Genomic DNA, 26,088 nt, shown 5'->3' with positions numbered 1-26,088 from the left:
TAGTTAGTATTTGATTTTTTTTAATGCAGACAGAGCAGGCCTTTTTCTTTACAGCTCGTGAGGGCAGCGGGGCTGACCCTGGCTTCCCAGCTCTGTGTGCCCTCAGGTGCCCTTGCTTGGGGACAGACGTGCTCCTGGGTGCACCTTTGCCTGCGAGCAGCGCAGGATGGATCCGCGCAGCCCTCACCTCCCTTTTGGCCTTTCTGCTCAAAGCTGGGGGCTGATGAGGACGCTGGTGCCATTTCAGAGGGGATTTCTGGGGACCCTCGTGTTCTGGGTGTCCCCGTGACCAGGTGAGGGCTGGCTCAGGTCCTTGGGGGCTGCTTGAGGGTGGCAGACTCTGGAGAAGCTGCAGGTGACTGAAAGGGAACGGTGATGAGAGGGCAGGAGCTCTTGGCCCATCCTGTGCCCCCCCGCCTGCCCTGGGAGCGCAGGATGGTCCCCCAGCCGTGCAGAGGATGGCATTGCCATACCTGGGCTCTGGGGGAGAGTTGTGTGCTTCATTCAGCCCATCCAGCTCTGCGCCAAAGTGTAAAGACTCTGGTCACCATTGCCAAGGGACTTGTCTGTCCTTGACCCTCTGCAAAGCGGGCGCTGCAGCACCCTGTGCCGTCAGGGAACAGCATCAGCGGTCAGAGGGACCACTTGGCCATTGGGGCAGTCAACCTGGCCCTGGACCTTCTCTGTTGTCTGATCCCAGGGGTGTCCCCAAGGCCTCCTCTGCAGCCCTGGAGCTGCTGGAGGGGCCGGGCTGGAGACTCCCCACGGGAAACACCAACTCAATACAAACCACAGCGGGTAAACAATTACGGGTGCGATTGCAGCGGGACTTCCTCTTCCCCGGGGCTTTAACGGCGAAGCGGAGCCGTGTGAAGGCAGAGGGGAGCTGGGGCCGTGGAGACGGGCAGGAGCAGGGGCCGCAGCGGGGAGCAGCGATGGGGGATGTCTTCATCCGGCACATCGAGCTGCTGGGCTATGAGAAGAGGTTTTTCCCCAGCCAGCACTATGTGAGTATGCAGTGACCTTCTGGCAAGCTGAGCAGCCGGGACTGGTTGGGGTAAAAAGGCTGGCCAGCAAATTCCTTTAGATAAATATGATCTGGGGCTCAAGTGCATCCTTTTTTTGCGGGGGTCATGCCTGCTGGCATGAGCCAGAGGCTAAAAGGTACTGGATACACAAGATTTTGGGCAGATCTTTTGCAAGCCGTTGGTTACTTTGCAGGCTTGGAAAGGACTTTTCTCTCTTTGATTCCCACCCGTCTGCATGTTTCTGTCCCCTCTCTCTCCCTGCTGAGCTTCCCTAATGCCCACCTTGCTCGATGCCTGAGCCGAGCTGCTCCCACCAGAGTGGTGAAAGAACATGCAATTTATCTGAAATTGAACCACCCACGGGGTTCCCCGAGGCTTTGGTCACAGTGGGGTGTGGGGACCCTCTCACCGGCAGATCTGCAGCACCTCTGCTTTGCCCCTCAGGTCTACATGTTCCTGGTGAAGTGGAACGACCTCTCTGAAAAGCTCATCTACCGCCGGTTTACCGAGATATACGAGTTCCACGTGAGTCGTGCCGGGGGGCGCAATGGCCCCAGACTGCTGCACCGCAAGCATGGGGTGGGGGAAAATAAAAGGAGGGCAAATTCAAGGTGAAATTGCCCCAAAACAAATCTGGCTCAAAAGAAGCTCCCGTGTCCCGTGCTTCAGTTTCCTTTGTCTCTTGAAACGGGGAGCTGTCAGCTCTCTGCTCCGTCGGCTGGTTTCTGGGGTTGAGCTGCGGGGTTCAGCCAGCACAGGGCAGCGGGAAGGGGATGAGACACGGGCAGGGGTGTGGGTGTCACCGGGGTCCCCTGGTGCCGGTCTCACAGCCTGGCTCTGCTCGGCAGAAAGCGCTGAAGGAGATGTTTCCTATCGAATCCGGGGACATCAACATGGAGAACCGGATCATCCCGCACTTGCCAGGTGAGGGGCAGGTGCTGGGGCTGAAATAGAAACTGCAGCTGGTTGGGAAATTCCCCCGCAGGCCGAGCTCTGCTGGCCGCCTCCCACGCAGGTGCTCACCGCGATTTCTGTTCCTGCTCGCCGGGCTTGGAATCAAAACCCTAGAAAGGTCTGAGCAGCGGTGGGGGTTTCTCCCAACACTTGCCAGCCCTGCAGACCCCATCCTTGCTCCCCAAAAGCTGGGCACCCTGGGGACACAAGCTGCAGCATCGGCTGTGACCAGTGGCCGGTGCAAAGGGTCTGGCTTTGGGGAGCCTAAGCTGAGCTCAGCTAAGCCCTTCCTCAGTGACACTATCACTGGGACTGGTTTCAGTGCCCTTGCAGCAACACAGAGAATTTGTAAGAGGAAGTGATGCAATATGTCTTCAATCATAGGGAAAGAAACAATGCAAAGAGCAGACAGTTTGTCCCCAAGCAAGGTGTAGGTTGGCAAGATTCCCCCTTTTATTTAATTTCCTGTTTTGAGGAAGGCGGGAAGGAGCATGAGAAATAGCTGCAGGTTGTGGCTGACGCCTCTCGAGGAGGAATAAACCTGCACGGTGCTGCAGAGCGGGTGCCGAGGGCTGCGGGGACCAGTCCGGCTGCACCGCCCTCTGCTCCGCTCTGCCCATGGCCTCCCCGGCCCAGCTTTCAAAAGGAGGAACCCACAGCTTCAGCACTTCTGCAAAACAGCTGTGGCCCTGGGAACAGCTTCTCCCCTTTTTTTGGCACCATGCGTGGCGCCCACCTCTGTCAGGGGCAGAGCAGCGAGGGGAGGCTGGACCAGGATCACCCTATGGACGCCATGCAGCACCCTTGGGCCAAACCCACTCTTTTTCAGGACAGAAATAATTATTCGGAGCAGTCTGCTTGTGAAATTTGTAAAAACCTGGTGGTCTGTCTGCTTTGTCCCCTCTCCCCCAGCCCCAAAGTGGTTTGACGGGCAGCGCTCGACGCAGAACAGGCAGGGCACACTGTCCGAGTACTGCTATGTGCTGGTCAACCTGCCCCACAAGATCTCCCGGTGCCTGCATGTGGTCAACTTCTTCAAGGTCCGTCCCGATGACATGAACCCCGTCACAGACAGCCAGTGAGTCCCCCCGTCTGCCACTTCTTTTGGGGAAATCCTGCGTCCCGGCCCCAGGCGCTGGCAGCATCTGCGGGGAGCAGATGGCAGCTGGTGGTGAGGGGCTGCGACATCGAGCTGCCTTTGCTCTGAACCCTCTAGGATCAAGAAGCCCGAGGTCTTCCTCCTGCCAAAGGATGCCAAGAAAAACCCCAGCGGTAAGAGGCCTTGAGGGGTATGAGCAGCTGCCTCTGTGGCCGAGAACATGGGGCAAGAACTAGCCCTTCCTGAGCCAGGGCTGCATCTGGGAGGAAATCACAGCCTGGGGACAATGAGTCCATGTCCTGGGATCTGGCTGGTTTAGGTCCAGAAGATGCTGGAAGGGTGCTTTGGGCTGTCCTGGCTTGCTTTTGGCCTGCCTGAAATAGAGTATTTCTGTGCCAGGGGGCTGGGAAAGGGAACATGTCTCACTTCTGCCCCGCAGACATCACGGGTCCCATCGTCCTGCAGACGTACCGAGCCATCGCCGACTACGAGAAGAGCTCCACGTCTGAGATGGCTCTGAAAGCCGGGGACATGGTGGATGTTGTGGAGAAGATTGAGAGTGGTATGTGTCCATCTCTCCAGAGAGCCCCCAAGGGCCAGAGCCCTCCTGGCCACCATTTCAGCATGAGGACTGTGCTTGCAGCTCACATCTAAATGCAGCATGTGAGTTAATGCGGGTGCATGTGTCAAAAGGGAGGTGGTTCTGTCAGTGTCTCCTGATGGAGAGGAGAAGCTCAGAGCAAATGCAACTGGCAGCACTGAACCTCTTGGCACTTCCCACCCCCTTGGGACACATATCATATTCACATGGAGCCACATGACAGTCAGTTTTGGCCAGTGTGGGGCAATCCTAGAAAACCCTGCAATCTCCTCGCATGCCTCAGCCTGTGAGGTTTCCTGCCCAGAAGGGAACTGGATGAACTGGCCAAGCTCCATGGTCGCACCATGTAAACAGAGACCAGCCCCAGCACCATCCAGGCCACAGGGATCCCTGTGCCCACCCTGGCTGGGGACAGACCTGGTGCCCCCATGGTGCTCCCACAACACCCCCTGCTCTTGCTACAGCTGCTTTTTTTCGGGTTTTTTTTGGCAGGGTGGTGGTTTTGCCAGATGAAGAATAAACGGGGCTGGGTGCCAGCTGCCTATCTGGAGCCCATGGATGGTCCTGATGAATCTGAAGAGCAGGAGCCCAACTATGCAGGTAAAGTGCTGGGGTGAGCAGGGTGTGCACCAAAGCACAGCTCTCACTCCATTTGGGCAGCCCCCACTGCAGCAGGACCACTGGGCACAAAGATGTTGCTGTAGGAGCTGCCAGGAGAGATAAATCTCATGGTTTAATGCTTCAGCATCAACCTCAGGAGCTTCCCATGACCTGCAACTCTAAATTAAATCCTGCTTGGCTGATCACAGATGCACATCTTCGTCCAGTGTCCATCCTAAGCTAGATGGGTACAAGCTGAGTTTGCTGGGTTAGCAAAGGAGCTTGGCGCAGCATCCGAACCGAGACGCAGGCTTTCCAAGCACTTGGCTTCTGCACTTTCCTTATCAGCGCCCTGCATCATCCTGCTGTGACAGCGGTGCCTTATCACACAGAGCAGAGGGAGGATCCTGCAGACTCTTGCCGCTTGCTCTCTGGGCTTTGTCTTCATGGTTTTCGAAACATTGCAACAGGCTCTATTAGCACAACACTTTCTTCTTCCTCATTTAATCGCCCGAATTATAAACATGCTCTTCAGCAGAAACGGGTGTGCCCCCGCTGCCTGCGTTCACCAGCTTCCTGCTGGAGAGGGGCTGGGATGAGCCACAGGCACCGACACGGCTGGGGGAATTTTGAACCCAAACCTGGAGACCTGAAGTACTCTGGGTCGCCCCTAAAACGTAGGGTAGATGTTCTGGTGCCTCCTCTCAGGGGCTGGAGAGGCTGAGCCCATCCTGGGCTGGTAGCACACAGCCTGTTTTCTCTGCAGGTGAGCAGTACATTGTCCAGAAAAGCTACACAGCCGTGGAGGAGGACGAGCTGACCCTGCGGGAGGGTGACACCATTGAAGTCATCCACAAGCTCCTTGATGGCTGGTGGGTCGTCAGGTGAGAGATGCTGTGAACAAACCAGGCAAGTGGGATTCAGGTGGAGGGAAGGGATGGACCAGCAGTTCTGTGCCTTGGGGCTGTGAAACCCATGGACCGTTTGGTTCCGCTGCCCAGCACCTGCAGGGCTGCTTCAAGTAGCCTGTGGCTTTGCCAGATGTTAAACGTTGCAGCTGGGGGCTTCAGAAATAGCCAAGAAGGAGGCAGGTGGAAAATAAAGTATCTGTTATTTTCCTCTAAGTATTCTGTCACATTTTGCTTTGCAAAACCTCAGCTTTCATCCCAGCCCTGGCCTGCCCCACAAACTCAGGACTTTCCAAGGGGAACCTCAGCTGCATTTGTGCTCTGGAGAGTCACAGACTGGACACGATGTGCAAACCTTGGGGATCCTCCTGCCCCATCTGTGCCCCGGCGAGCGGGGACACGGGCTGGGAGGTGCTGGTTGCAGAGCCAAGACCGCTGATGACATCGCTTTGTGTTGCACTGCAGGAAGGACGAAACCACCGGTTACTACCCCTCCATGTACCTGCAGAAATCCGGGGATACAAACACCCCTGTGAAGAGCGAGCTGAGGAACCGGGGCGCTCCTCCACGAAGGTAGAAGAAGCCCTGGTCGGGGGGGCAGGAGGACTAAAGCTTTTCTTCGAAGGGGGTGAAATGAAACCAGACGGTGGTTTGTGGTGTCCCTTACTTGCCCTGGCAATGAGGAACTGCCCAGGAGAGATGTGAGCAGGGCAGAGAGAGTCCAGGAGGCAGATCCTGAAGGGCTGCAGCAAAGACAGCTCTGTGCTCCTCAATTTCCATGGACCAAGAGGCACCCCAGCATCACTGACGTGGGCTGCACGGTCCTTGCTCCAGCAGGGCCTCCAGCCCGGTGTATTTCTCCTCGTCCTTCTGCAAAGTTTCTTTTCTGGGCTGATCTCGTTTAATTTTCAAATTGGCCTTTTTCTTGTTTCCTAAGTGCATCCACTGAATCTTTGAGAAGCGAGGGGAGATTTGAGTAATCAGAGCTGCTAAATGGCCTAATCTAACGGGAGGATTTGAGTTAATGGAAGGGATTTTATATTTATTAAAAAGGTAGAAAGCAAAAATAACTCATTAATTACGATGCAAAGAAGACTGCTAGGAAAGGCAGAGCTTGCTGCTATCTGTTTTTGCCTACAAGAAAACACAGCAGCCTTGCTACAAAGCCTCACAAAATCCAGCTCTGCTGGAGCACAAATTGAGTGTGAAACTGTGTAAAATGTCCCAAATCCACCTATTTGAGCGCAGTGATGCCTCCTGATAACCCTTGGGCGAGGTGAGGTGGCCTGTTTCAAGGACAGTGATTGCCCCGCCGTGGTGAATGTTGTCCCTAGGCTGAGCTCTGCTGCAAAGCTGGAGACCTGCCCTTGTGGGCAAGAGCTTTGCTTTGGGGTGGACAGGGGCTCCTAGCAGGGAGGTGGAGGCAGGTGGGCACAGCAAGGGGTATTCATTGCCTTGCAAGAGCAGGGGGACAACGCCATGGGGGGATGTCAGGAGCCACCTCGCCCATGGCAATAAAGACACAGTGGTAGCATCTGTCTGCCTGCCTGGGGACGTCCCCTACGCAGGGGGTTCCCCTGAGGCTGCACACACAGCCCTGGGCTGCTCCGCTTTCACTTCTCTCAGTAGTTTCTGTGCTGTGGGTTCAACGTGGCACATGCAGGTGCAGGCTGGCACGTACCCCACACGCCGTTCCCTGATCCTGGGTGTTGGAGAGCCCTGCCAAACCCCACAGCAGGGATCCCAACATTGCAACCAGCATAGATGCTGCATGTCCATCCATCCGAGAGCTATAGATCACTTCCAGGGCATCTCAAACTCTGTTGAACAAACCTCATGCCCATCTCATCCTTTCAGCTTTATGTCCAATCTGCCTCACCATCCCCAATGTTACATTCCAGGCTTGTTCTCAGCTTCACCTTTCAGTATTTGCTTCCAAAGCGCTGCTCCAGCCGCCTCCTGATGTGCTGTACATCATGTCTCACCTCCGGCTGCTTTCGAGAGCTGGCATTCAGCCTCTGCCTTCTGCCAGGCAAAACCAAAAAAGCAGATTTTGGAGTCTGGGTGAGGAAGAGGAGGAAGTGCGGAATGGAAGTCCTCAGTGAGAAAAGTGCACGGTGTGAGAGCTGCTGGCCTGGGAACTGAAAGTTTTATTTCTAACCTGCTGCAGATCCACCATCCGGAATGCGAAGAGCATCCACAAGCAGAGCCGGAAGCAGATCAGCCAGGAGATCTACAGGAGGAACAGCAAGAAGTACATCCAGAGCCGGAAGAACACGAAGGGAAATCTCCAGAACAAGGCCAACGTCATCCGTAAGTCTCAGCGGGATGCGGCTGAAGTCCTGCAGGCACGGCCCGTGCTCTGCAGTGCTGGTTGCTGGGGCAGGACAGCACATGGAGCTCACACCGTGCCTGTCCGTCCTTCTCCTGTGGCGAAAACTTGTGCAGGGAGATGTTTCTTTCCAATGAGGTTTCTCACCTCTGCTTATAGGACTGATGGAGAAGGAGCAGAATATAGTGCTGGTGGGAGGCCAGCCCACGTTTGGGACTTGTGCTTTCCTCTGTGCACCTCACCTCACCTGTGCTGCTGTTACTGTCATTATCGTGTACGTTAGCTGTCAGCAAAGCACCTACAGGGAGGTGGCGCATAAAGGAGGAGGCTGCTATTGAGGCGGATGCTTTAGATCCAATAGTCCCCATGTGGGATCCATGACCTTCCCAAGAGACAGCAGCTCCTTGCACAGACCTGGACCTGGGCTCCTGCCTTAGCAGAGCTCCCAGCCAGGAGCTGGTGGGCTTACACCACCACCCCGACCTCCGGGAAGGCCTTCATACGTGGCTGAGACAGGAGGTTTGGTGGTCATAACATAGGAAGTTTTGAACGTTCACATGAAGGTGCTGGGCAGCGAACAGCTCTGATCCATCCGTACATTTGCTTTATCCGCAGTTGAGAAAAATGAGCAAGAGGAGAACAAGCCCAAAGCTCAACCTGCTGTTCCTCCCCGACCCAGCAAAGATCTCATCCTGAACCGCTGTACCGAGAGCACCCGGAGGAAGATCCTGTGAGGTCTCAGCCCCGCACCATCGGGCTGATGTTTCATCTCCACCAGCTCCTGCACGGCTGAGGCTCAGAGCGGACCAGGGGATCCCCGTGGCCACCGGCCGGACCAGCTCAGCCCAGGGCCCGTCTTCACCCACCGGCACGGCGAGCCCGAGCTGTCCTAATGATGCCATGAGGAGGGTTTTGCACATTTATAGGTATAATTATTCTGCTGCCAAGCTGTATAAAATTCCAAATACACTCTAGAAAGTGTTCGGTATTGCTTTAGTATTACCTTGCTATTGTAAATGAGCTCTTTTGAGAAGTAATGATAACCCTTGTTTTTCCTACGAAGTGAAGAAGTGGAGTACATTAATCTGTCCCGATCTAGTTAGACTCAATGATCCTGTGGGTCCCTTCCAACTTGAGATATTCTACGATTCTATGATTGTGACCCAGGCCCTCCACTGGCTCCTGGGGGGCTGAGGCCTCCACAGCCACTGGAGACCCCTCGCCACTGGACCCCCTTTATCCCCTATCTGTATTTTGAATGGTTTTCCGTTTTTTACCAATAAAGGAGAGACACTTTATAGATGTATTTCAATATCTGTATGGATGTTCGGTCAATGCAGACACCGCATGGCCGCAGGAAAGGCGTTTTTCCCCCACGTGTCCCGCGGGGGTTGGGGCAAGGGTGTCTTTCTAAAGATGCCGGTGGGGACGAAATTTGGTTGTGGGGGGATGAACCACGGCAGGTTCCTCCTGGAGAGTGGCCGCTTCGCTCCCTCTGGTGGAAAGCGAGGGCTGGGATGTGGGGTACGGTGTTTGCTGAGGTGGGGTGGGAGCGATGAGGGGTGAGCAGCTAGGTTTTAGGTCTAGGAATAGGTTTGAGTTTGGATTTGGGTCTGAATTTGGATCTAGTTCTGAGTATGTGACTACATTTGGGTCTGGATTGGGTTCTGTGTTTGTGTCTAGGAACAGGCTGGGTTTGGATCTGGGTCTGGATCTGTGTCTAGTTCTGGGTGTGTGACTACATTTGGGCCTGGGTCTGGTTTTAGGTCTGCTTTGGGGTCTAGGAGTAGGTTTGGATTTGGATTTGGTTCTGAATCTGGGTCTAGTTCTGAGTATGTGACTACATTTGGGTCTGGGTTGGGGTCTGTGTTTGGGTCTAGTTCTGTGTCTAGGACTAGGTTTGGGGTTGGATTTGGGTCTGACCCTGGCACTGGGTCTGGTTCTGGTTTTGGACTTGGGTCTGGGTCTAGGTTTAGATTTAGACCTGGGCTTGGGTCAGCGTGTGCGCTGGGCCCCACCAGCTGCGCGGGGCGGCGTAGCCCCTTTAAGACACGACCCTCACGTTGCACGTCACCGGGACGCCGCGGCTGGGCGCGTGCGCGCAGGGGGCGGGAGGCCGGCAAGATGGCGGCGGCGGCCTGAGGGGCAGCGGGAGGCGGGAGCGATGTGGGGAGCCCTGAGGGGAGCGCGGCCGCCGCCCCCGCCCGCCCTGCGCAGGGGCCTGGCCAAGGCGGCGGGTCCGCGGAGCGTCCGCCAGCTGCGGGAGGCCGAGGAGGCCGCCCCCGTCTTCCAGTACGCGGGGAAGGCGGCCAAGCGCAAGGACCGCGTCTTCGTGTGGGGCTTCAGCTACTCGGGCGCCCTGGGCGTCCCCAGCTTCGTGCGGCCGGACGCGGGCTGGAAGAAGCCGCGACGGATCCAGTCCACGCCATACCGGCTGGAGACGGCGGAGAAGGTGGGCGGGGGGCGATTGCCACGCGGTCTGGATTTTGTGTGTTCTGGGGTTGGGTTTGGTTTGGTGTGTGTTTTGTCATTGCTTTGTTTTGGTTGTAGTTTTGTTTTTGTTTTTTATTGGCATGGAGCTGTTCATCAGGGTGATTTTTGGTATAACAGCAGTAGCAGGCAGGAAAAAAAGTACTCGTGTAATTTTATCAGAGCAATAGGAGCGTGAGAGTGTAAACACCATTATAGAGCAATAAGGCCTGATTTTCAGTGGCTTTCGAGGCTATTTTTACCTTGACCGAGTTGAAACCTTCTGTTAAAAATCATATTATTCTTTTGCCTATGTGTTTGAAACATCATAGAATCATTTTGGTTGGAAGAGACCCTTAAGATCATCGAGTCCAACCGTAACTTAAATGTAGCGCTCAACCCTGTCTGCAGCTGTTCAGCCCCTCCGGGGATGGTGGTTCCCCCAGTGCCCTGGGCAGCCTGTTCCAATGCCCAGCAGCCCTTCCTGTGCTCTCCAGTTTAACAAATGTCAGAGCTTTAATACGGCTTTTTTTTTTTGGCAAAATGGCTACAACAGGAGAAGTTTATTCTCCTAGTATCTCTTTGTGTTTGGCTTTTCTTAACCTGCTGCTGCTGCAGGTCAGCAGATGGGTCTTCCTGTTGTGTTTGAGTGGCTGCAAAATAATGCAAAAATAAAGATGTATGCACACAAACTCAAAACTCTAAGTCAGGAACGCTCGACTTAAGTTTACATCATTGTGCGTGTTTCTGGTCATATTTGCAAAGACCATACGTGCCATGAATTTGGGCCGTATTTGGATATAACTTAGTGAAGCATGAGTGATGGTGAATCTTGTCTTTCTAGGCCATAATTTATAACTTCACGGTGTGCTTTTGTTTTGGTGTGTTTTCAAAGATCTCCTCTGCTGCCTGCGGGTACGGATTCACGCTGCTCTCCTCTTCCACCACGGACATCATCAAGGTGTGGGGCATGGGGCTGAACAAGGATTCCCAGCTCGGCTTCCAGAGGAGCAGGAGAGATCGCAGTAAGGATTGGGCTGTTTTAAAGACTTACAGGGCGAAGTTTCCCTTACTGCGAAACTTTGCATTAGAAGGCGTGGAAAACATCTAGGAGGTGTTGCTGCACATGGCAGGACTGTGCTTATTCTATTTTATTTTTTTAAAGAGCTCTGGTTTTGGAACTTAGCTTGTTTTTTTGTGTGCTTTGTAGTTGGTCAAGATATACATCTGTTCTTTGCACGGCACTGGATGTAACTGAAATCTAAGTAACTATTTATTCTGCAGAAGTGCATGTGTTTTGGTTAAGGTGTTGCTGTGACTCTCCATAGTTTGATACTAGACACTGTAGCAAAGTAGTTAATAAAATTATTCTGGCAAGGTGGTTTGCTCGCTTCTGTTGCCTTTGCATCTATAAACTAAATTGCTTTCCCACAGAGATCATGTTATGCAGTCAGTGTTTTGGTTTTTTTTTGTAAAACTGTAGGTTTTTTTAAATTTTAATACCAAATCACATTTTGAAGGAAAAACATGTTGATTCAGTCATTCTCTTGCATACCAGGCTCTCAAACCTGTTCTTGTTTTCCATCTGACCTGCAAGTTATTTTTGCCAGAGAATCCAGAAATAGGTTAAATGGTCACACAGTTCAAGCCCTTGTAAGTCAAGGACCGTTCAGTGCTTGGTAGGATGTGTAGGAAGAGCAGCGCAGACCATCGGGATTGCTACTACTCCGTATTTAACTTCCCACAGACAAGCTTCCTGTTGGATGTGCTGCTCGGTGCTCAGTTCTGTAACCTCACTTTGGCACATGCGAGTTCTCACGCTGTGTCCCCATAGATGGCTCGTTTCCAGGGCAATCTGCAGCCTTCTCTCTTTCAGGTGGTCGTATTTCATGCTCTGACTTCAGCTGTTCCTGAGCTAGACTACTGATACTTTACTCTCGCCTTCCTCTGCCTTAGCCACTTCATTGCCTCTTTTTTTCCAGAATCCCTCAGATATCAATGATGTTTCCCGCAGATCCCGGTAGCCTCTGTTGCTCTGCTGGAAAGAACAGAGAGAGGGGAAAAGGTTTTTTGCTTTGTAACTTCCACATTTTTAAATGGCTACAGACTTTGCTGTCTTTCAGTTCCTGCTGTATTGCATGGCAGCTCCTGCCGTTGTAAACAGCCAGTTGTGATGCCCATCCTCGCGTAAAGTAGTGTCTGGCTGGAAAAGGGAAAAAAGAGTGTGTGGACATTTTATTTTATTTTATTTCTTTAATTGAAAGCAGTGAGAACTGGTTAAAGCACTGCTCCATGTGAGCGGAATACTGCTTTGGGTCCTCTGGGATTTGATTTCACTTGTTAGAGTGGCTTTCTTTGATATCAAAGCTTTTTATCTCCCCTTAACCTTTTCTCTAGTGCTGATTTATGTTTTGCTGTTCTTTTTTTTTTTCCTTTTTTTCCCCAGCTGACCGTAACTGATTACATATTCTTCAAGTTACTAAATCTTCTTTTTCTAGTACAGCCTGTCATTTTCTCTCGTAAACCTTAGATCTCTTATCCCCTATGGAGCCAGGCTAGCTAATGTTTTCTTGCATTCCTTTTTTTCTGAAAGGGCCTTTAATCTACCCTTTTTTAAATATGAAGCCCTGAGATCTTTTTGTTCAGCTTTCGTGCTGTCTTTTTGTGGTTTGATGCTGGTGATTGTACCTTGTTTGGAATATCCCCACTTGCAGAGAGTACTTACTTGGTGCTTGTCGTTAGGCTCTCCAGTAATCCAGCCTGGTTCACCAAAGTGGTTGAACATATGGCTGAAAGCTTGTGTTTCTCAGGTCTGGCCACCTCAGGCCTTAATAACGTTCATATTCTAAGTATGGATGATTTTTGATTAGGCAGTGATTATTGGTTTCAGTCATCCCTATAGTTTTAACTTCCGCCTCCCCCTAATGAATCCCAGTCACCCTTTTACTCTGGTTAGTATCATGGCTTTCTAAAATGTATCTGCTTTTGGAACAAAATACGAGTGTAAGTACAACAGGATTGGCAAATATATTATGAATTTGCCTTGTGGAAGCTACCGACTTTTAGAATTTTTCTCTTCCTTAAGCTAAAGGCTATGAATATGTCTTGGAACCATCTCCAATTCCATTACCACTGGAGAAGCCGCAGCAGACTCGAGTCTTGCAAGTGTCCTGTGGGAGAGCCCATTCCCTGGTCCTGACAGACAGCGAAGGAGGTACAGTATCGCTTGTGCTGGTGACAGGGGACACCTCACCGCTTCCATTAAAACCTTGGGAAAATATTGTCTTCTGTCCTGCCAAGCTAGACCCTGGTGGGCTGTCCGTGCTGTGAATGTGGTGCAGGTGGTTGTTGGCCTTGCTGCGATTGCTCCCTGGAGTTGTGAGCCGATAACTGTGCGTTGAGCTCTGCTTAGCTTCAGCTGTAAATGTGTTGGAAGTTTTTTCGCTACAAGTGTTGCAAAATACTGTTTGTTTATCTAGCCCCAGGCCTCATTTAAGCATAGCCGATTTGTCCAGTCTGATGTGGTTTGGAATTCAGTTTTGGATGGCTATGCCAATACTCCTGTGTTACTTTCCCCTGGAAGCCCCAGAGTGCTACATTTATAAAAGCGATTAATTAGTAGGTCTTTATACAGAAGATTCTGTTTGTGAATTGGCTCTCCACATCTCTGAGAATTCTCTTGTGCAGTGGCTTCCGTGCTGTGCTGAGCGATCCAGTGCTGCTTCTCAGCGGGTGAGCTGCTTGGTTGGTTGATTTAAGGCTCCTGTGGGAGCGCTGATCTATTTCTGCGTCTCCTTGGCAACGGCAGCGTGAAGCAGGCAATTACTGACAAACAGCCAGTGGGCTCCAGGTACCGCTACCGGGCCTGCAACAATATCACCGGGATGTTGTTGATGAAAAATGGGTTCAGTCCCTTGAATTGAGGGACTTGTCTTGAAGGAGCCTTATGCCAATTTTTACAGTGCTGTGTTCCAGCTTTCATACTGAGGACCATGTGAAAGTATTTTGTGTACTTGAAAAGAGGCTTTCAGGGGATTGGACAGTAATAAAACTAGTGCATTTTATCATTGTTTTCCAGTTTTCACCATGGGGAACAATTCTTATGGACAGTGTGGCCGTAAGGTTGTTGAAGATGAAACTTACAGGTGAGAATCCAAAGATCCTGAACTTCCTTAATGTTAAAAACAAAATTGCATGAAAACAACCTGGGGGTGGAAAAAATCTGGTAGCATAAGGTACCATTTAAGATTAAGGAGCTTGAGAACATTTCAGGTGTCATATGAACGACCTGTCTTTAAACCCAGGCTGGGCACAAGCTCTCTTGTGACCACGTTCACAAAAGACAGAATGATGTCAGCAGGTGGCAGTTTTCACAAGGCAGAGTGAGAATATCCAACCTTCATAAATAGCCTGAGGTAATTGGTGTTAGCAGTTGCTCTTTTTCCCTTCAGCCTGTCAGAGTGCAGGTGCTATTTCTGAGGGTGTTAGAAATGCCGTTTAACAATAAGAGGCATTCTTTTGACAAATCTCTTTGCTGTATCTGCCTTTGAATCCATAGTACTTTTCCTTTACAGGGGTTTTGTGGGCCACACCAAGGCATATTCTCAAAATGCTCTGTAAAATAGCTGTGTAAGTGGATAGTGGGAATATGCTGAAAGTTACTGATTCCTTGGTAGGGTGTAGAAGAGATCTTGCTGATTGTTCTCTGTGATCCACAAGCCTTGGCCTATACAGCTTAAGAAAATAGCTGTGATTTAGCCTGCTTTTTGCCTTGAATACTGAAAGTTAGTATTGTAGTTGGATTGTTCAGGATTCCTCTTTTTGTAAAAGAATGAAATGGATGTTAACACTACACTGTTTGTGCTCTGGCATTTAAATCTGGTTAATCGCTAGTTAAGTGCAGCGTTTATGTAGGTGCTGCAGTATTATGAGTGTCTGTGCTCACTCCAGACTAGGGAACGTGTCTGAGGGCTGCTCCCACCCCCAGTTCCCATTTTAAAAATGACAGCTCTGAACTACTTAAATAAGAGAATGCAAAATTACTTTCCTTCTTTGCACAGTAATTTTACACTGGATCTGTGCTCTTTGTCTGTATTAAAGAATATGTGAAATAATCTCTCTTCATGTAATAACAAAGAGGCTCTCAGTAAAGCCAGGCTTTACCTTCACGTTTTCCAGTTGCAGTCCTCTGAAATCCTCTGTGTTGCCTTTTCTCTTCTCGGTGGTGGTTTGCTGGTCTCCAGTGAAAGCCATCTAATTCATCAGCTGAAGGAGTTTGACAGCAGAGTTGTCCAGGTAAGAGGACCTTATTTATTGAATTCTGAAGGTGCTTTGAAAACTAGCTGAATAAGTGAGCCCAGAGTCTGGTAATCAGTGGCATGAAGACTAGTGGAATGCCAGTAACTAATGGGGTATCCCAGGGATCAATACTGGGTCCGATCATCTTCACTAATGAAAACTGAGACACAGGAGGTTCTCGATGAACATCAGGAAACATTTTTTTGCGGTGACTGAGCACGGGTACAGGTTGCCCAGAGAGGCTGTGGAGTCTCCATCCATGGAGATATTCCAGAAACATCTGGACATGGTCCTGGACAACCTGCTGTAGGTGGCCCTGCTTGAGCATGGGGGTTAGACCAGGTGGCCTTCAGGGATCCCTTCTAACCTCAGCCAGTCTGTGATTTTGAAGTAGTTGAAGCTCTTTGAAATGATAAGGTGATCTACTATATGGTTGCTTATATAAAGCAGAAGATGGCATTTTGCTCCGTGCCTCTGCAGAGTGGAACAGTTGCAACTGGCAATGCAGGGTCTCACCTTCCTGAAGAGTTTGTTGGGAATGTCGATGCAGCGTTTGCTTGCTCAACTTCTAGGTAACACCTGCGGCAGGGAGGTTGTTCTGAAATGTCATCTCTTCCTGTCCTGGTTCCTCACTCTTGTTCCCCTTTGGCACTTTTATATCACTTGAACTGTTTTATTTTGAATTTTGTCTTCCCCATTTCCAAAGTGAGCTGTGAGACTGTCTTCTTAGGTGGGCCAGCATTTCCCTAGGGCCAAGTTTGTAGGAGAGCAAGGGACTGCAGAGCTGCAGAATTTCGAGACACAGGAGCAGCTAACTGGTCTGTGCCACTGGAACAGTGCTCTGGGCAAACATTGCTCCTGTTCCATGCAGCATCCTAGAAAGCAAAGGTCATTCGTGTAGGTCCACGTGATGAGAATGTGCTGTGGTACATTCTAATGATGTTTTAAATTAGGCTCATAAACTTCTGTTTGGATTTTTATGATTTTGTTTTTTTTCAAGGGGTTTGAACAATTGGTACCTGTTTGTATTTTGAGGGCAGCACTTATGAGCTTAATATTCTTGGTAATCAATCTCTTAACTGTTGGATCCCTTTAATCTTTGGCTAATTTTTAATGTCTGCTTTTGAAGATCTTGGCTTTAATTCATGCCAAGCCTGTGGCAGACAGGATTGCTAGTTCAACATCAATGTCAGTTTGAGAACAGATGTGTTCCTAGAGTGCTCGCATGGCAAGGAATTGGTAGCAGTTTGGAGCTGGCATTGAGAGCCATGCAGTAGCACTCTGGGAAGGGAGATCTCTTATTGACTCTTCGCTGGTTTATTGTGTTGTGCTCCTGAACTGAGCTTTGTGTTAACTAGGCCTTGTTGTGGATCTCAGAGCACATCAACTGCAGAATCACTTTCCACAAGAAAATGCTGCTGTTTTCTCTGCTGCATCGTGCTGTTCTTGTCCTGCCCTGCCTGTAGAGCCATTCGATCTAGAGAAAAAGGTCAAAATCTGAGCAGATGGGCTCTGTTAGAGGTTCATTGCTCAGTTTGTCTGCCAAGTAATGCTTCATTGAATTGATTCTGAACACGTGGCCATTCCTGACCGACTCTGACCTTCTGTTTGTGTGCAGGTTGTGTGCGGGCAGGACCATAGCCTGTTTAGAACCAAGAAAGGTGCGGTCTATGCGTGTGGCTGGGGAGCTGATGGACAAACAGGTAGGAGCTCAGCTCAGCTTGTGTTTCAGTGAGGAAGCTGTCCTGATTCAGAGATTGTGATATATATTTGTCATGCATATGTGGACAGAAAGGGGCTGGTATATTTCCAGCTGTGTGTGGATGTTCCCAATACTCTTGTGTAACCAAACTGAGACAAACTAGTTCATTTTTAGAGGAGCTTTAGGGTGCCTTGCTGGTGATCCAAGCATGCAGTCTGAGGAGAATGTGTCTGCTTGTGGAGGGATGTGGAAATGGCATGGGAAGGTTAGCTCCCTCATTCTGTGCAGACTTTGCCTTACCAATTCTCATTTTGGGGTCTGTTTTACTTCTTCCTTCTTTTGAACCAACAGAGATTGTTGGCTGGTACCATGCTCTTATCATGGGATCTTTCGCCAGGCCATTTTTCTGGTTGCTCATCCTGTCAGAGAGCTTCAGTCCTTCCTGCTGTTCCATCCTGCTGCTCCTGAAGCTGGGTTCTGCCCATGGTTCTCTTGGGTGGACATACTGTAGCACATCTTGTTTGTCATCTACATTCAGGCCTCTTGTCCAGACAGCTGTTTGTCCTGCAACGTGTTTGCTTCCCAGCCTCTTGCTGCTTCACCTGCTGTTGTATAACCTGATGGCAGTGCGCTGTCGCTCGTGGCTCTCCTTGCAGGACGCAGCTAGTTTGTGAATCTTCACCTCCGTCGGGATATCTGCCTAGCTTGGTTGATGCTTTCTCAAACACTTTAGTCCACGCAGATGAGAGATGAGAATGTGGACAGTTTTCCAGATGTGATTGTATAAAGTTGTTTCATACTCTAAAGACATAGCTTTGACCAGTAGAACTGGTGCTTGTGACTGCTTGTTGAAGCTAGCAGTTAAGAGATTTCTTTTGGAGGAAGTGTGATTGGGTTATAACATGACAAAATGGTCCTATGTAGGTGTTGAAAGTTTGTCTGGAAAAATTTCTTTGTCATCTCTCTGCTTTTTTGCTTTCAGGTCTTGGACACTACAACATCACCAGTGTTCCTACTAAGCTACGTGGTGACATCGATGGAGTGAACATTATCCAGGTCTCTTCCTATGGGGACTGTTGTCTGGCTGTTTCAGATGAAGGAGACGTCTTTGGCTGGGGAAATTCAGAATACTTGCAGTTGGCATCTGTGACAGAAACCACTCAGGTCAGTGAGCCTGGGGGTGTGTTTTTACATGTTTCAGTTCAGCTGCTGCACACAGAGTTAAAAATCACACACTTTTCCCTGCTCAGGGTTCTTTTGACAGCAGCATAAATCAATTCAACACCGCTAGCAGGCTGGTTTTACCTCTGTTTACAAACCGCATCTGTCTGAAGCCGTTGTACGGCTTTAGGGCAGGATGTGTCCCAGCTATGGATAGGCAAAGACTTGTGTCGCCTCACCCTAGTCTGTGTCATTTGTTATGAAGGAGGAGTCCACCCTCTTCTCTCCTTTCCCCATCCCATGGACTTTCCACCAAATTGAGATCCAGCTTGAGTGCTTGTGCTGGACAGGAATTAGTTTTTTGGCTGGCTAGCTAGAATTTTGAGCCATCCTGCTTTGAGCGTGATGTCGGTCCAGGTAACCCTTGAAAGTCCCTTCCACTCAACCCTTTTGTTGGTGAATTTTTCACCAACGACCTTAGTAGGTTTATAGCTGAATCCTTAACAAATTCCAGTGTTTCACAGATTAAAGTTTTTTGGAGCAAACTTACATAGAGGAAAAATGTAGCACTGACTTGACACTAAGCATTGTAGTACTGAGGTCATTAGGCAGTTGGTGTCTTCTTACAGTTAGTGTAGGAAATTGAGTCAGGTAATTAATACTCAAGCTATTCTTGACAGAAGGCTGAGAGTGGACAGTTGCTGTAGTAAAATACATACCTGTGTTATTCACACCTCTCCTGATGCATCCTCAATGTAGGGCTAATTACCAAGACCCGTAAGGCCTGAAGACAATGACCAGGCTAAATAGTGCAGTAGTTTTCTGGCTGGGTGCTTGGTGGAGGTCAGAGGGGTCTGAAACAGATGAATGGCAAGTTAGCGTGAGTTTTAGGTACAATATAGATAAAGTCCGAATTGTGGAATAGAAGAGCTGGATGTTGTCTGTGAAATCTGAGATCACTGTTTACATGTGTCAAGCCATGTAGGTTCCTGTTGTGCTAAAATGTACAAAATATGAGTGATTCTCCTTCAAGTGATTTTTCCCTAGTATGTTAAAAATGCCACTGTATTACCATGTAAAATGCCACCAATTTTAGTGATTTTTGTCCACTGTGAAGACTTGCAAATGTGCTCAGCTATTGACATTTCCATTGTGTCTGACTTGGAGAGCCAGGGATATAAGCGGACCTTAAGCATTCCCAGCTCTGTGCCATGCACGTAGGCTTTCCAGTGGGTAACTTTTTCCACTTTGTCTGCACTCTCAGCCTTAATGAATTTCACATAGTTTTTTTAACCTTTGGACTTTCATTCATTCTGTTATTCAGGCAATAAAGGTTGACTCTATCAGGAGTTGAGTGTATGTGAGCTCTAACCAGAACTAAAGAACAAGGTAAAAGTGTACCTCTAGTTTGCAGTTTATTACCTTATCTCTAACAATTCTCTTGCAACCTCATACAGGTGAATGTTCCCAGACATTTGCCGTTCAAGATTGGGAAGATAAAGGAGGCTGCGTGTGGAGGGACTGGCAATGTCGTGCTAACAGGTGAGTTTGCTTTTACAATCGTCGTCTTGTGCAAAGCTGTGCAGCAGGTGGATTGGAACATCATGGAGAAGACATCTTATTCAGTGGAAACAGGGAAGTACTGTCTGTTAGGAGGAAAGCTGGAAGACTGGGAAACCTGTGATTTAGGAATGTACTAGGGGAGCTATTTTCAGTAGCCACAGAGCTTCCAGTATGTGCTGTGTGAGCGCTCATGCAAACTAGGACAAGGACGTGGTCGCTGCTTGTTCTTCAGATCCCTTGTTTGCTGATCACTACATGTGTGGTCTGTAGTGAAGATGGATGTAGGAAGTAGAGCAACACTTGAGAGATAGAAGAGCCCTTCAGTCTTACTGTAAATCTGACATGTAAATAAATATTGAAAAACTGGGGTGAAGAGTAGAGAGTTCTGAGAACAGTGAAACTCTGCAGCAGGCTTCTTATTGGGTGCTGCTTTGGATTGGCAGTGGCCAGGGGAGCATAGCTTCAAAGTCACTGAGAAACGGGGAGAGGAGTGTACTACCTTTGTGAAGGATCATCTCAAGGAAGACCTTCATATATATGATGAAGTTGTTGTGATAACAAGACTTTGGAGCTTCTGGGGCGAAGGGAGCAGAGCGAGCAGACACAGCACCTTACTGTGTTATGCTGTCTGACTGCTGCCTTTCCCAGGCAGCCAGGTAAGGCAGGATGCCAGGCAGAGCAGCCAGTTGCTGCTCTTTTGGCCATGCCTCAAAGGAAAAAGCGGCAATAATAAACACTCAACCTCTGTCCCATCAGTCATTAAGCTGAGGTATTTAATCTAGCCAGCACTGTGCTGACATTATTTCCCCATGGAAGTTTTGCCTGTGAAACCTGATCTACTTGCACAGCTTAGGAAAAAATTAAGGCATTTGGATGGGAATGCATTGTTTGCTAATTTATATAATCAAAAGGTGCTAGACTGCTCTGGGAGAAAGGAAAATATCCCTTTGGATTTGATTAACTCCTGGTCATGGCATGCATTGCACAAGCACAGACTTTCTTACAGAATGTGTTCTCATTGTAATGCAGAAGAAGGAAATGTTTTTGTCTGGGGATATGGAATTCTTGGGAAAGGACCAAACCTAATAGAGACAGCAGTGCCAGAGATGATCCCACCCAGTCTTTTTGGCTGGTCGGACTTCAATCCAGACATCCGTGTTGCTCACGTTCGCTGTGGACTCAGCCATTTTGCAGCACTCACAAGTAAGTTGCTAGTCCTGCTCTTCTGGGGACATCGCGCTGCCAGGTTACTGGTAGTTAGAAGGAAAAAAAAACCTTCCCGTCTTTATTTAAACTTAAAGCAGACTGGAATGCAACAGGAGGGGTGGGCAGCACATTTACAGGTGTCAGCGTGGTTTTTACCATAGGTGCTCTTGTGATAAAGCTTATTACAATGTGAACATAAGGCTATTACATACCTGTCCTTTCTAGAAGTACTTTATGCTTTAATTAAGGATGTGTTATTCTTCTCAAGCAAACAAAAGATTTCAGACAGAAAACCCAGGAAGGTTTTTTCATTTCCTTGTACAGACTGACAGTCAGTTGCACTTTAGAAGCAGCAGGAATTCGTGTGATAAATGGACAAAACTGGGAGTCTAAATCAGAGGTAGATGTCAGGGTTTCTTGGCTCTTCTGGCCCATTCAGTTAGGAATCTGAGGTGAGAGGACCTGCACATTTAATATGCACAGGGTACGATACAAGGTATGTACACCATGTACTTGATACCAGCCTTTAAAGTTTTGAATGTGAAGGTCATTTAAAAATGGGCAGCAGAGGGCAGCAGCACAAACTCATGTGCTTGGTAGAGAAAAGTCACCGTGCACTGGTGAAAAGTGCCAAGTGCTTGGTCCTTCGTGGGGAAGCAGCGTGCGTGACATGGGTGTTCAGGAAGCGTTAGAAACTGTGTTCCCATTAAATCTTGATTATAGATCGTTTTGGTTGCCTCTGCTGTGGGGCTGATCTGAATGCTTTTGAGATCTACATGTTTTGCTGAGGAGCTTAAAACTTTCCAACTCTGTTGAACACAAGTTTTTTTCTTTTCCCCAGTTGCTGTTATGTCACTTTTGTCAGGCAGCTGAATAACCAGTCCCTGGGTGCTGACTGGGGGCAGATTTCACCGCCGTGCTTACCCCGTTTGCTGTGCTGGTAGCTGATGTGGATCAGCTCTAATTGTCTAACTTCCAGCACAAATGATTCAGTTCACCACAAATGATCCCCTGGAATCTCTTCTGCTGCATTCTTTCTTTAAAGAATATTCAAAGCAAGAGCTGCAAGAGGGGGAAGCAAAGACTTGTGCCCAGAACTTGATGCTTGTCCTGCTCATTGGGCATCATTTTCCCCAAGCACAAGTACATTTATTGTACTTGGGACTAAACCCGATGGCTTTCATGCTGCATGTATAACCCTTTATACTCCCAGAAGAACTGAAGCCACACTTGCCAGCATCACAAATAGAATTCTTCCTTTTTAATGTCTCTGTCCTATTTTTTATTCTTTTTATTTATTTTTGTTTTCCTGTATAGACAGAGGGGAGCTGTTTGTATGGGGCAAGAATCTAAGAGGGTGCCTGGGAACTGGAAGAATGGAAGACCAGTACTTTCCATGGAGGGTAAGGGTGGTAGTATTAAGGCCATGAGTATGTTCTTTAGCTGGTCTTTGTTATCCTGATGTTAAGAAACATCATGTGCTGCATGGTTTTGTTGAGTAATTTTGAAAGAGTGGAAGCCTAAGATGACTGTAGAACTGCTTCATTTTCCAGAGATCCTTACCTAGCCTGCTTAGGGATGGAGATACTCAGTAAATTTGAGTCTTCTGGTTCTGCTGTTTCAGTATAGATTTCACATTCCAAAGGAAAATCTTATGCTGTGCCATCACTTCTGAGTGGTTCTTCACTTGCTCTTGTCCATAGTCTTCTACCTCCTTCCCCTTACTGACCCTTCCCCTTCTAACCTGCACTTCGCTTTTGTACGTGCTGCAAAGAAAACCACCAGTATTGGTCATCTGTGACCCAAAAGACTTGCTTTGCACATCTGAATGAGATGAATGTTTTAGTCCTGGTGGTCAGACTATGGTGGCAGCAGGTCCACAGCACAGTGAGCTGCCCTCCCCTGCTGCTCTTCCGAGCCAAGCAGCTCTGGTGGTGGGTCGCTGTGTGGTTCAACAGGGGATCCTTATCCACGAATTGGTTTTATAACTGTTTTCACAACACTTCCAGTTCCACACCCTTCTCTCGGGTGGCTCTGAGAGCCAGACTCTGTGGGTGTAGAAGAGTCTTTGGCTCTGGAGTTCAGTACTCAGCCCAACAGATGTTCCTGCTCTTCTTGAAAGCCAAGTAGGAGAGGAGGGAGGCAATCAGTTGGACCACCCACATCCACCCATGTGTGGATGTGTTTCTTTAGCATGCTTTCTTTTAAAAATGAGCAAAAAAAACAACTCTGGAGCATTTGCTTAAAATCTCACTGCTGTGGCTGAGTGGAGCTTCTGGATTCGCCAAGCGTGGCATGTCCAGGTTTCCCTGTGTGGACACAGAGGGTTGTGCTCCCTGAAACAGCCAACGCCTGACACTGCTACAGCCATATACCAAAGCAAGGGCCGCTACCAGGGTACTTATCTGTCACCTCCTGTCCTAGAACCAGCCCTCTCCCTTAGCTGTAAGGAAAAACTGGTGTTTACAGCCTCTGCTTTCCTTGTATTTGAAGTCTACTGTAAGTGGAAGTGCTATAACTACAGTCGTGAGCGAGCAGGGTCTGCTGAGCATTGAAGTAAAACCTGCTTTAGGCTGAGTTGAGCTTTTGCCTCGCTCCAGTCCCTGCTGATGAGAGAAGAGGCAAATCCTTGTGATGCTTGGGCAGATCGTTCTGCTGTGTGGATTACTCTCTGCTCCATCATGCTCTTTCTGCTGCTGAACAGATGGGCTGAGGCTACAGCCTCCTTGCTGTCTGCTAGTGAGACCTCTCTCCGTGTCCTTCCCAAGGCTGACATGCTTCTGCAGAGGGAGAAGTGGAATATTTCACAGCTCAGGGCACACGCATGTCTGGTGCTGAATCTTGCTTTCTCTGGGTTTTCAAGATGGCACTTGCATAGGTACATGTCCCTGTGAAACCAACTGGCATGTTAAGCAGAAGGAGGATGAGAAATAGGAAGTATCAGGTACTTGAGAAGTAATCCACTCTTGTGTGTCTGCTGCAGGTTACGGTACCCGGCGAGGTGGTGGATGTTGCGTGTGGAGTGGATCATATGGTGAGCATGGTTAAGTCTTTCATCTAGGCATGTTGTTGGGCCTCAGCACTGCGCTAAGATGATGGGGGACTTGGTGACGAGCTTCTTGGAAAGGAAGACTCGTTCCGTGAAGCCAAGCAAGAAGTGACTGCGAGCAGAGGCAGCCACAGCAGTGCGTGCTGTCATGTCCGTGTTGTTGAAACGCTCCAGCCCGCCTGCAGGAAAGATCTGTGTTTCCCTGAGGAGACTGGAAATGAGGGGAGAGCTCTGGTTGGTTCATGACGAGCTCCCAAAGCCTCCGAGACTCAGCCCACAGCTGCTCATTCCCTCGTGTAAGTATGAAGAGCAGCTCCCTCAGGGAAAACTGGCACGAGGTGGAATTTGTAGCACATTTATGGATGCTTTCCCTGTCACCAGCTCCGGCGTGTCAGTGTTGGGCTGAGCCAAACCATTTCTCCAGGGAAAGGGATTTTTAATAACTATGTTTTATGTGGAAGAAAAGTCATGCTGGCTGCTGGATTCCAGCACGGCTGTCCTGGGTGTCCCCTGCCAGCTGCGCCCTGCCCAGGCTGCTATCACCACAGAAGCTGATCACGCAGCCGCTGTGCTCTTCACCCAGGACATGGTGGCTTTTTGCGTGGACTCTGAACGCCCAAGGAACATGTTTGTTACACTGGAAGGGTGAGAACTCATCTGCAAGGGGAAAGGACTGTTAACTAAGCACAGGAAGATAAATCACAGGCTGTCTGTGCTGCCGTTGCTGTGCAAGGAGACTGATGGTGGCAGTAGCCAGTGGAGCCTGTTCATGGGGTCAGCTGGAATGAAGCTCCTCCTGGCTCCAGCAGGGTTGGTGCTTGTGCAGTGGGCACGAGCAGCGCTTGCTGCTCATCGGGTACTTGTGTCTTCATGCACTGATCACAAACAGCGGCCTTAGATTATTTTTTGGGTGTCCCTGTGCTCTCTGTCTTCAGGTGTGTGGTGGCTCTTAGTTGCAAAGAGCCCTTTTAAATAAGCCAGGTTTTTTGGTAGTGCCTAGCAGGGGAAAGAGTCGTAATGGGCAAAATCCAAGCTAATATATTTTTAATAAAGTGATTATAAAGTCTTTATCAGGAGTGATGGAAATATTCTTGAGCTTGATGTCACCCAAGAGCTGCTCTGTCTTGCACTCTGCATTCAGACACAAGCATTTTGGTTCACGGTGATGTGACAGGGGGAACCTGTTCTGCACACCTGCAGAACTGAGACTTTCTAGGCAGGCACCGTGTCCACAGACCACCATGGCCTCGCGTTTTGCCTCCATGAACTGGAATTCTGTATCATATCTGTTGCGTAATTACTGAAACTCGGGGGGTAAACTCTACCTTGATTAAATTACTCTTGAAGGGCTTTGCATAAAACATAGGAAAGGTGAAACAGAGTACACAGAAGTAAAGAGTGTGTGAGTTATTAACGTGACTGTGTATTGCTGTGGTGGGTTGAGGCAGAACAAGCAGAAAGCTGCCGTTAAATTGTGGCAGACTTTCACTGCTGTGAATTCCCATTAATTTAGCTTTAATTTATCCCTTCTATGTGTGACTTGGGCAATTTGAGCTGCCCAAATGTCTGATTGGCCTTGTGGGAGTAACTATGCCTTTTTAACGTGAAGAAGCTTATTAAAGTGTTGAAAACAAATTGAAAAAAGGGCGGTAAAAAGGTGTTTCAAGCACTTCCCTTGGTGGATGTTGCTGTTGGAGGTGCTGGGAGCGCTGCAGGGTGTGAGCCGCTCGCTCAGAAGCGCTTCCTGATGCCACTCGGGGCCTGGGATGAGAATTAATGCCGTGTCGTACCTGGTTGTGTTGCAGTCTTGCTGTGCAGTAAATTGCAAACTCTGTGTGTTAATTAGATGCCAGCAAGGACTTTAGCCCTAAATGGAAGTGTTGTGTGGCTCAAGGCGGTGGGAGCGTTTGTGCTTTTGTTGCAGAGGCTGTTGATGGGAGTGGGGTCAGCGGCAGAGCCCGCAGGCTGGAAAACACCAGCACTGACCCCTGTTGGGGCTACAGTGGGGTCTTGACCTCGGCCAGGTGTTCCCCAGCTGCTCTGTCCTCTTCTCCATCAACAGAAAATGGGAAAATAAGCTGGAAAATTCGTGGGTCGAGATCAGGCCCATGCAGGTGC

At 49.2% G+C, this 26,088-nt stretch overlaps 2 protein-coding genes across 2 annotated transcripts; both read left to right on the top strand.

Annotated features, from left to right (window-relative positions):
* The first annotated feature begins 826 nt into the window (after positions 1-826).
* NCF1 (neutrophil cytosolic factor 1) lies at positions 827-8,820 on the top strand. Its single transcript, XM_065037170.1, has 11 exons — positions 827-1,007; positions 1,473-1,553; positions 1,877-1,952; positions 2,895-3,060; positions 3,199-3,254; positions 3,521-3,643; positions 4,175-4,282; positions 5,049-5,166; positions 5,656-5,763; positions 7,361-7,503; positions 8,138-8,820. Exons 1-11 carry the CDS (start codon positions 936-938, stop codon positions 8,254-8,256), a joined length of 1,170 nt encoding a protein of 389 aa, XP_064893242.1. The 5' UTR covers positions 827-935; the 3' UTR covers positions 8,257-8,820.
* Positions 8,821-9,624: 804 nt separating this feature from the next.
* On the top strand, positions 9,625-25,040 carry RCC1L (RCC1 like). Its single transcript, XM_065037172.1, has 11 exons — positions 9,625-9,974; positions 10,887-11,016; positions 13,077-13,205; positions 14,070-14,136; positions 15,235-15,286; positions 16,908-16,992; positions 17,974-18,155; positions 19,610-19,694; positions 20,745-20,918; positions 22,239-22,324; positions 23,905-25,040. Exons 1-11 carry the CDS (start codon positions 9,687-9,689, stop codon positions 23,980-23,982), a joined length of 1,356 nt encoding a protein of 451 aa, XP_064893244.1. The 5' UTR covers positions 9,625-9,686; the 3' UTR covers positions 23,983-25,040.
* The last annotated feature ends 1,048 nt before the right edge of the window (positions 25,041-26,088 follow it).

Source organism: Columba livia, chromosome 20 (genome assembly GCF_036013475.1).
Source record: "Columba livia isolate bColLiv1 breed racing homer chromosome 20, bColLiv1.pat.W.v2, whole genome shotgun sequence".
In the NCBI taxonomy this organism is placed as follows: domain Eukaryota; kingdom Metazoa; phylum Chordata; class Aves; order Columbiformes; family Columbidae; genus Columba; species Columba livia.
This window is presented reverse-complemented; position numbering and strand designations above follow the sequence as displayed.

What these genes read in the sequence shown, in the direction of transcription:
- RCC1L (XM_065037172.1), top strand. Translation starts at nt 9,687, where the DNA reads ATGTGGGGAGCCCTGAGGGGAGCGCGGCCGCCGCCCCCGCCCGCCCTG. An exon ending in GAGGAGCAGGAGAGATCGCA is followed by an intron (nt 11,017 to 13,076) that starts GTAAGGATTGGG and finishes CTCTTCCTTAAG; the next exon opens with CTAAAGGCTATGAATATGTC. An exon ending in CTGTGACAGAAACCACTCAG is followed by an intron (nt 18,156 to 19,609) that starts GTCAGTGAGCCT and finishes AACCTCATACAG; the next exon opens with GTGAATGTTCCCAGACATTT.
- NCF1 (XM_065037170.1), top strand. Translation starts at nt 936, where the DNA reads ATGGGGGATGTCTTCATCCGGCACATCGAGCTGCTGGGCTATGAGAAG. An exon ending in CCGAGATATACGAGTTCCAC is followed by an intron (nt 1,554 to 1,876) that starts GTGAGTCGTGCC and finishes TCTGCTCGGCAG; the next exon opens with AAAGCGCTGAAGGAGATGTT. An exon ending in GATGGCTGGTGGGTCGTCAG is followed by an intron (nt 5,167 to 5,655) that starts GTGAGAGATGCT and finishes GTTGCACTGCAG; the next exon opens with GAAGGACGAAACCACCGGTT.